At 64.5% G+C, this 10,170-nt stretch overlaps 1 protein-coding gene across 1 annotated transcript in view; it reads left to right on the top strand.

Moving 5' to 3' along the window:
• The first annotated feature begins 2,740 nt into the window (after positions 1-2,740).
• MUC6 (mucin 6, oligomeric mucus/gel-forming) overlaps positions 2,741-10,170 on the top strand; it is a 29,678-nt gene continuing 22,248 nt past the window's right edge. Inside the window, exons 1-8 of the mRNA XM_017507777.2 lie at positions 2,741-2,792; positions 6,898-6,957; positions 7,961-8,201; positions 8,287-8,413; positions 8,764-8,854; positions 9,125-9,234; positions 9,397-9,604; positions 9,836-9,958. Of these exons, the coding sequence (XP_017363266.1) occupies positions 2,741-2,792; positions 6,898-6,957; positions 7,961-8,201; positions 8,287-8,413; positions 8,764-8,854; positions 9,125-9,234; positions 9,397-9,604; positions 9,836-9,958 (1,012 nt within the window). The remainder of the gene's footprint in view (positions 2,793-6,897; positions 6,958-7,960; positions 8,202-8,286; positions 8,414-8,763; positions 8,855-9,124; positions 9,235-9,396; positions 9,605-9,835; positions 9,959-10,170) is intronic.

Genomic DNA, 10,170 nt, shown 5'->3' on the forward strand with positions numbered 1-10,170 from the left:
ACTCCCCGGCAGGGCACAGAAACGCCGCCCAGCCATTTCCCACCAAGCGAGTGCACTGGGAGAGAGGGACCTCCAGGCTCCAGAGGCCCCGTGGTGCCAGATGGAGCCCTGCCGGGGCTCAGGGCAGGGCCTTCTACACACCCTGAGCCGCCCTGAGATCATGGGGACGATAAATTCTGGGATGCACAGCTTTTACCGGAAATTCAACACACACACAGGCACACACATGCACACAAGCACACACATGCACACACACATACAGGCACACACATGCACACACACCTACAGGCACACACATGCACACAAGCACACACACGCATGTGCACACAAGCACACATGCACAAACGCACACTCATGCATACATGTGTGCACACGTGCACACACATGTGTGCACACATGCATGCACACACATGCACGTACACATTCATACATGCATGCACATGCACACGCATACACGTACACACATGCACACACACGAACACACATGCACACACATGAATACATGCATGCGCACATACACGCACATGTACACAGACAGGCACATATGCGTGCACACACACATGCAGGCACACACACACATGTGTGCATACATATCACACGCCTGCAAGCGGGCATCGACCACAGGCCCAGCAGGCAGCCCCACTGCAGGTTGCTGGCATCCGCCCCCAACCACCGCACACCTGTGCAAGCTGCAGGAATCCCCCAATTCTAGGGGACACTGGGGACTTCCGTGCTGAACGTCACGGCCATAACTGTCCCTCAAGGTCAGCGGTCTCTGCCACTTTACAGCTGGAACATGGAAGCCTCGGTGGCCAGGACCCCAAAGCCCTGCAGGCCTGACCGGGCAAGCAAAGTGTCCACCGGCTCCCACCCGCAGCCCATCCCTGCCCCTGCATTCAAAGCCTCATAGGATCCCTCATGAGAACCTGAGTTTGGCTCTCACGAGCCCGGACAGGTGGCCAGGCAAGCACAGCTGCTGGGCTGATGTGGCCACGGGGCTCCCAGTCACACCACCTGCCCACGAGGTCCCTGTCGGCACCGGCTGCCCTAGTGCGGTGACCCCACCCAGGGAAGGGGGCCCTCAGACCTCTGCCGTCATCATCCCCACCTCAAGCCTGGGCTGAGAGGCCCCACTCAGAGCGAGAGCCAGCTGTGAGCCCTGCGTCCGTCCAGCCTCTCAGCATGAGTGGGCAAGGGTTTCACTCCTGTGCCTCAGTTTCTCACCTGAACAACAAGGACCCTGAGCGTGTTAAGAAGGGACGGCCAAGGCCAGACGCAGCGGCTCCGGCCTGTCATTCCAGCATTCTAGGAGGCCAAGGAGTTCAAGACCAGCCTGGACAACACAGTGAGACCCCATCTCTACAAAAAAATAAAAAAGAACAGATGAGAGCAGGAACCCCAGAATGTCCTAGGCAGGCAGCACACTTACGGCAGTTTCCTACGAAAGCAATTTGCTGTCATTTCAAGCAATGTTCTGCAAAGCTGAAGCTGATTTAAGTGAAACACACGGCACCTACTACGTGAGGCACGCGTGGGGCCTCTTCTGGGGCGGCCCCAGGCATGCAGGCACAGGCCGGATGGAGGTGGCAGGCCCGGGTCCAGCCAGCGGGCCCAGCTCACCTGTGGGACGGGAGCGCAGCCCCACGTGGGAAGCCCGGCCCAGGGAGACCAGGCAGCCTCGGGGTCCCGGCTCAGAGCAGGACGTTGGCGTATGGTGGGAGCAGCCCCAGGCTGGCGAGGGTTCCTGAACTCCCAGACGAGGCTGGGGCAATCCTGGTGACTGGCCAGACACCCCTCCCTCCCCCACTGCCGGCCACCGGCACCACCACACCCAACGCCACCAGACCTTGCCCTGGCCCTCAGGCATGGCACATTACCCCTCAGGCAAGGCCCCCTGTCGTCCCAGTCCCTGCCCCTCTGCCTGGAGGGGTCAGGAGTGCACCCCCCAACCCCCCCGCTGAGCTCCTATGCCCAAGACGGCTGCTGACAGCACTCAGGGTTGTGGGGAAAGAAACCATGGCTGGGGGAGCCTTCCTCGGGGAAAGGTCAGGCTGAGGAGGGGTCTTCAAGAGCGAGCCTGGGACCTGGCAGGCTGTAGAGAGACACACAGCTCCCCAGGCCTCTGGGGCAGCCCGTCTGAGCCCCAGGACCGCTGCCTGTCTGCTGTGGTGAGCCCCTGCTGCCAACACCCCCTGGCATGGCTGGTCCCCCACTGGGTGATCTTTCCTGCTGGGCAGGGAACTCATGGTGAGGGGTGGGGCCCAGCGCCCTCCAGGGGGTCCTCGAGTCCAGGTGCTCCCCAGAAGGGTCAGGGCAGGTGCCCCCGGGCCCCCCAGCACCCCCAGGGGGCCCATCCCAGCCACCAGGTGTGTGGCTGACGGTGCCCATGCTGAGCCAGCAGCGGGGAGGCCCAGCCAGGACGGCCCCCACGGACGCAGGAGGTGTTTGCAGGACCTCTGGGGGCGCGTGTGCGTCAGCCCCCCGCTGGGAGTGGGCGATAACGGGCGCTGGCTGCAGGATTTTCCGAAGAAAGTGAGGCCTGATAAAGCAGGCCCAGATCCTGTTTGGCCACCGCTGTGCCCGCCGGCAGTGGTGATTAAGGGGCTGGACCGTGGGGTGCAGGCGGGTACAGCGGGGGAGGGCCTGCCACCCTATATAAGGTGCCCAGGACCGGCCATTCAAGCCGCACGGGTGGCAGCAGCGGGCCTGCCCGGCCAGAGCCAACTCTGCCCCATACGCCATGCTCCAGCCCTGGCTGCTGCTTTGCTTCTGCGGGGCCCTGCTCGGTGCTGGTGAGTGCAGTGGGGGGCGCCGGGTGCCACAGGGCCCTCGGCGGGCCCACACGGACACTGATGGACTGAGGCCCCCCTCGGCTCGGTGACCCGCCCCCACTGCCAGGCCCGGGTTCCCCCAGCAGCCTCGGCGCTGGGCTCTGCCATTTGGGGTCAGGGACCCCATGGGTCCTGGACAGGGACGCCCTCCCGTGAGCTGGCACAGTGGCCAGTGGGGGGACGCTCAGGTGCAGTGGGTCCAGAGGTCCCGCAGGCAGAGTGGGCAGGTGTGTGGGTGCCCAGGCCTGGCACTCTCCCTCCCCTTGGCGTGGTCGAGTCTTCAGAGGTCTCTGGAGGGTGGGGGCAGAGGCGCAGTCCCTGCTGCCCTGGGCCTCAGTTTTCCAGTCTACAGAAGTGGGGGACGCTGCCTCCCCTGGTGTGGCCACTGTGGGGGGAAGGGAGGGGAAGGTGTATGGCCTTCTGGGCTCAGGACCTCAGCGGCCAGGCTGCCCTCTCCCCTGCGCTCCCATCCAGCTCAGGGAGGACCCAGGAGAGACCACCATCCTGGATTCTCTGCCGCCCACCCGCCCTGTGGCTGCTGCAGGCGGCCTCCAGCCTGCCCCTGGCCCCCAGAAGGGGCCAGCCCTGAGGGGTCCCTCTGTGGCCACAGCCTGAGGCCTGGGGAGACCCTCTTGCCAACCAAGGCACCAGTCCGGGGGTCCCATGCTCCCCCTTCCTCTCTGAGCTGGCCCCTAACCCTTCTCCATAGCCAGGAGCCTCCGGGGGTGGACGCTGGTGAGATGGAGCTCACCTCGGAGCTGCTGCCAGCCTGGGGCCTCAGGCTCAGAGCGCAGAGGGACCCCCAGGGGTGCCCCACTGCTCCCCCAGGCCCTCCCCAGCCCTTCTCTCCCCTGAAGCCCTTTCCCCACCACCCTTCAACCATGGGGGATGGGGAGGTCTCTGAGCCAGCCCAGCAGTGCCCTCTGCTTGGGACCCCGGCCCCACCTGCATACCTAGGACAGCTTGGGGATAAGTGCCAGGAGTGGAGCTAACCTTGCAGCAGAGCGTGTCCCCAGAGCCAGGGAGGGTGGTGTGGTGGGACCCAGGGAGCCTGGAGGTCTGAGCTGTGGGCACTGCAGAGAGTGGAGGGCCACGTGGGGGTGTCCGCCCATCACCCTGGCAAACGCTCTCTGAGCGCTGTCCCTGTCAGCACGGGAGGGGCCTCGGCCGGCAGAGTGTGGGGTCGGATACCGGGCAGCGGACCTGGGCCTCGGTGGGCTGGGAGGCAGCGGTGGGCGGCCGCCAAGCACGCAGAAGGAACAGTGTGCACCTGCTGCTCATCCAGAGGCTGAGACCGGGGGTGGCGGACCAGCCGGCCCAGAGGCCCATGGCTGGCAGGGACCAGCCAATGGGAAGCGCAGCCGGGGCAGGAATGAAGCCCCCCACTGTGCTCAGAGCTGGGGCAGTGGACTTGGAGCCAATGGACTCAGGGAGCCTCCTGAGGTGGGGCAGGGCAAGGGCAGCGGGGGTCTTGGGGGACACAGCCGTGAGGCAGCTACCTGGGGCAGTGGAGATGGCCTGGCAGGGCCAAGGGCACAGAAACATGGCCTGAGGTGTCTGTGCCGCAGTGGGATCCCCCCCCACCGAGTGCCACCCCATCTGAAAGGTGCAGGAACTGGGCTGAGGTGTCTGTGTATAGAGGGGACCCCCCCCAAGGGCCACTCCCATCTGAAAGGTGCAGGAACTGGGCTGAGGCGTCTGTGTATACAGGGGATCCCCCCTGAGGGCCACCCCATCTGAAAGGTGCAGGAACTGAGCTGAGGTATCTGTGTATAGAGGGGACCCCCCCGAGGGCCACCCCCATCTGAAAGGTACAGGAACTGGACTGAGGTGTCCGTGTATACAGGGGACCCCCCCGAGAGCCACCCCCATCTGAAAGGTGCAGGAACTGGGCTGAGGTGTCTGTGTATAGAGGGGACCCCTCCCGAGGGCCACCCCCATCTGAAAGGTACAGGAACTGGGCTGAGGTGTCTGTGTATACAGGGGACCCCCCCCGAGGGCCACTCCCATCTGAAAGGTGCAGGAACTGGGCTGAGGTGTCTGTGTATACAGGGGACCCCCCTGAGAGCCACCCCCATCTGAAAGGTGCAGGAACTGGGCTGAGGTGTCTGTGTATAGAGGGGACCCCCCCCAAGGGCCACTCTCATCTGAAAGGTGCAGGAACTGGGCTGAGGTGTCTGTGTATACAGGGGATCCCCCCCAAGGGCCACCCCCATCTGAAAGGTACAGGAACTGGGCTGAGGCGTCTGTGTATAGAGGGGACCCCCCCAGTGCCACCCCCATCTGAAAGGTGCAGGAACTGGGCTGAGGTGTCTGTGTATACAGGGGATCCCCCCAAGGGCCACCCCCATCTGAAAGGTGCAGGAACTGAGCTGAGGTGTGTGTGTATTCAGGGGACCCCCCGAGTACCACCCCCTTCTGAAAGGTGCAGGAACTGGGCTGAGGTGTCTGTGTATACAGGGGATCCCCCCGAGGGCCACCCCCATCTGAAAGGTGCAGGAACTGGGCTGAGGTGTCTGTATAGAGGGGACCCCCCCGAGTGCCACCCCCACGTGAAAGGTGCAGGAACTGAGTTGCAGGGGGCCTTGCCCAGGGGAGCCCAGTCACAGCTCTGCAGCCTCCAGAGGTGCTGACCGAGGGGCGGGCAGCCGATTCCTCCTCCCGCCTGGCGCTCTCCCACCCCTCCCCCACCAGACCGAGCATGGCCTGTCCCAGGAACCACGGGGTTCTGTGGCTGAAGGTTCAGTGTGCCACATACTCCCACAGCAGGTGCTTCTGGACCATCCCTGGAAGGAATGGCAAGGGGCTGGGGACCATGTCACCTGCTGGGACCCCCATGAGGGGGATGGGTGATGGGTGGGTGCTCACCAGGCTCAGGGCCCAGCATAAGCCACCTCTACCCCAGTCTAGGGTAAACTCAGTTTACACTGGGGATAAGCCAGGTACAGCCCAGCAGAAAAGGATCTCAAGGTCAAAGGGGACCACAGCCAAATGTGTGTCTCACATAGCCAAGGCCATTAAATCCATTCACTCCTTAAATAACCACAAGCCCCTGCCTGTGCCAGAGAGGACTCACCCAGGCAGCCACGGGGCAGGCAGCCTGGCTCCTCCCTGGACCGTGGGCAACACCACACCACCCCCCAGCTGACAGACCCCTGCCCCTGCGTCACCAGAGACACAGGTAGCCAGCAGTAATGTGGGCAGCATTGAGTCCCAGAAGGTGGGCAGATCCTGCGGTGGGGCACAGGTGGGGCGTGTCAGGAACAGGACCTCTGAGCTGCACCTGGAGGGAGGCAGTGGGTGCCCTGCTAACCGATGTGCAAGGAGGGCCCTGGCCTCTGAGAAGGGTCTGGAGAGGTCACGGATCCTGCTCACGTCCCCCACCAGCATTCAGGCATCGGGGGCCCACGGGAGCCACAGATAAGGCCACAGTCCCAGAGCCAGGGGCCAGGGAGTTACCCAGAGGTGGGAGAAACCTCCCTCTGGGCAAAGGGGGTGGGACCTGGGGGGGTGTCAGCCCCGCTCCAGTGTCCAGGGTCAGGGTGAGGCATCTCCCTCAGCCCTGCCCTGGGGTCACCGTGACCCGGCTGTCTGGACATTCCTGTGGCAGCCATGGCCTCAGTGCCAGAACTGACACCGGAGCTGACGTGCAGGAAAGTGCCCGTGTTTAGAGCCCCGGAGCCACTGGGAGCAGGGAAAACCGGCTGTGGGGCCTGGCCTGGACCCCACGGGAAGCAGACCCCTCAGGGAAAGCAGGCGGCCAAGCTGGGGAGGTGGGCACAGCCCGCTGTCAGCTCAGCTCTCAAGCCCCTGCCACGCACACCAGCCCCTCCTTGCCCTGCCCGGGAGGCCCCAGCCGTGAGTGCCCTGTACACGGGGTGCCCGTCACCTGCCGCACCCCGAGGGTCTGACGGCACAGGCTGAACTGGGGATCAGCGGACGAATGAGGAAGTGAACGGGAGCAGGGCAGGAAGCTGGGGCTCGTGAAGGACGACAGGGGAGGCCAAGCGCGTGGCCTGCTGTTGAGGCCTTGAGCCCCTCACCGACTGCGGTCCCGTCCTCACAGGTCTGCCCGATGCCTACGCCAGCCCAGGCCCCCAGAGGCCGAAGGACTCTCCACAGACAGGTAAGAGGACAGCGGCCACTGGCCCTGCACCCAGACCACCCACCACCCAGGCCCAGGGTGCAGGAGAGAGGGACCCGCAGCCCAGGTCAACCCAAGACACACACACCCAACACACACACACACACACACACACACACACACACACGCTGCCCAGACCACCCAGGCCCGGTATGCAGGAGAGAGGGACCTGGAGTCCAGGCCATCCCCAAGACACACAGAACCCAACACACACACACACACACGCACACACCCAACACACAGGACCAGCACACACACCTGACATACACATGCACACACACCCAACACAGCCCAATACACACTGTACACACACCCAACACCCATGCACACACATCTAACACACACATCCCAGATATGTAAAGATACACACACAACATGCACAACGTACACATGCTCACATGCCCAACACACTCTACACACACATGCACCCCATATACACACCCTACACACACACCTGAGATACACAAACCCATCACACGCACACAAGTCACATACACCCAACACGCACATACACATCGCACACATCTACACAGCCCCACACACACACCCCCAATGCCCACAGACACACCTCACACACACGTATGCACACCCGACACACCTATGTGTACACACACAACACACATGTACACACAACACACACGTACACACTGCACACAGGTACGCACATATTTACACATACATTTACACACACATGTACACACACACGTGTGTACATGTGCCCACGGCGGTGCTGACTCCTGCTCAGGAATATGCCACACCACTTGGGTTCACTCGGATGCCCACGTCTGGGGTTCCCACAGCCTGGTCCCAACTCAAAACCCTAGCCAGGGAGACGCGTGAGCTCTGCCCTGCCCTAGCTCTGCCCTAGCCCTGCCCTAGTCTGGCCCTGCCCTGCCCTGCCCTGCCCTGCCCTGCCCTGTCCTAGCGCTGCCTGGCCAGACTGGTGGGGACCCCGGGCTTTGAGTCGGCCTCGCTCTCTCCGCAGCCCCGGACAAAGGCCGCTGCTCCACGTGGGGGGCCGGGCACTTCTCCACCTTCGACCACCATGTGTATGACTTCTCGGGGACGTGCAACTACGTGTTTGCGGCCACCTGCAAGGACGCCTTCCCCACCTTCAGCGTCCAGCTGCGGCGAGGCCTAGACGGAAGCATCGCACGGATCATCGTGGAGCTGGGGGCCTCTGTGGTCACCGTGAGCGAAGGCACCATCTCGGTCAAGGACATCGGGTAGGCCAGGCGGGCTGCAGCCCAGGTCCCAGGGGTCGGGGGCTGGAGGACAGAGGGCTGACCACCGACGGCCCTGGCCCCACAGGGTCATCAGCCCACCCTACACCAGCAACGGGCTCCAGATCACACCCTTTGGCCAGAGCATGCGGCTGGTGGCCAGGCAGCTGGAGCTGGAGCTGGAGGTCATGTGGGGCCCCGACGCCCACCTCATGGTGAGGACGGGGGTCCAGGGTGCACCTGGGGCCCACGGCACCGGGGGGCAGGTGGGACTCAGGAGGGGCTCCCCTCCTTGGGAGTCCCGGCCAGCCCTGGGCAGCCAGGCACTGCGCGCCAAGTCGTGCGGACCCCTGGCCAGCAACCTGAGCCAGGACTGGGTTTTGTGGGTGACTCAGCTTGTCCACTGGAAAATGAGGCTCCCATGAGAAGAAGCAGGTTCAAGAGGCAGCACCTGCAGACAAGCAGGGTGGGGGGTGGGGGCTCTGCGTCCACAGCAGGAGTTGGGAGTCCCCCACGGCAGGCGAGGTCCACTGGCCCCCGCACCCAGCAGAGCTGCCTCCCGCAGGTCCTGGTGGAGCAGAAGTACATGGGCCAGATGTGTGGGCTCTGCGGGAACTTTGACGGGAAGGCAACCAATGAGTTCATCAGTGAGGAGGGTAGGTGGGGGGCAGGTCTGGGGGGGCCTCTAGGTGGGGGTCAGGGCTGAGGGGACCTCTGTTCTAAGCAAGGGGGGTAGGTGGGGGCCAGGGCGGGGGGCTTCTATATGGGGCCAGGGTGGGAGGGAGCCTCTGGGTGAGGGGCAGGGCTGGGGGTGCCTCTGTTCTGAGCAAGGAGGGTAGGTGGGGTATGGGGCTGGGGGGCCTTTAGGTGGGGGGAGCCCCTGGGGCCCGGCCCCCATGGTGCTGACCCCTGTCCTGCACCCCCAGGCAAGCTCCTGGAACCCCACAAGTTTGCTGCCCTCCAGAAGCTGGATGACCCCAGCGAGATCTGTGCCTTCGAGGCCATCCCCAGCCCCCCGGTCCGGCAGGCCCAGCACGTAAGCGAGGGGGCTCCAGGGGGGCTCATCCCGGGTCTGACAAGGTCTCCGAGGCCACCAAGGCCCCGACAAGCAGCCCTATCACAGACGCCCTGTCCCAACCTCCCGGGCATGGTGGCGAGGGGTGTGGCCTTCACGCCTGTGACCCCGAGTGCCCCCCAGGCCCGGATCTGCACCCAGCTGGTGACCTTGGTGGCCCCCGAGTGCAGCGTGCCCAAGGAGCCCTTCGTGCTGAGCTGCCAGGCAGACATGGCGGCGGCCACCCAGCCAGGCCCGGGGAACAGCAGCTGCGCCACGCTCTCCGAATACTCCCGCCAGTGCAGCATGGAGCGGCAGCCCGTCCGCCGCTGGCGGGGCCCCAGCCTCTGCCGTGAGTTCTGGGAAGGGCTTGGGGACGGCAAGGCCAAGGGCTCAGACGCAGCTCTCCTGGCCCCAGAACCCCTGACGCGACGCCCACATCCCCCCTCATCTGAGAGGCAGGAGATCCCAGTGGCAGCTTCTGGATGGAGGAGGGGCTGGGCTAAGTCCTCTCCCGAGCCAGGGTGGGCAGGGAGGGGCAGGGCTGGTGGGACCATGTCACCGGAGCCTCCTGTGCCCGCAGCCGTGGGTCAGTGCCCGGCCAACCAGGTGTACGAGGAGTGCGGCTCAGCCTGCGTGAAGACCTGCTCCAACCCCCAGCACAGCTGCTCCAGCACCTGCACCTTCGGCTGCTTCTGCCCGGAAGGTGAGGGTGGTCGGGGGCACTCACTCCCCCCGGGACCCCTGGGGAGGTCCTGGGGACAAGGGGGTGGCAGACCCCCGCCACCCCGACCCGTCTCACTCCAACATTCCACCGTCTGAGTCCCAGCTCCAGGCCTTCTTGCCTTGGGTGAGCCCTTCCCCTCCCACTCCCCGTCACTCCCTCCCACTCCCCTCCCCCCACACTCCCCCTCCCCC

Source organism: Cebus imitator, unplaced genomic scaffold (assembly GCF_001604975.1).
Source record: "Cebus imitator isolate Cc_AM_T3 unplaced genomic scaffold, Cebus_imitator-1.0 Scaffold384, whole genome shotgun sequence".
Classification (NCBI taxonomy): Eukaryota; Metazoa; Chordata; class Mammalia; order Primates; family Cebidae; genus Cebus; species Cebus imitator.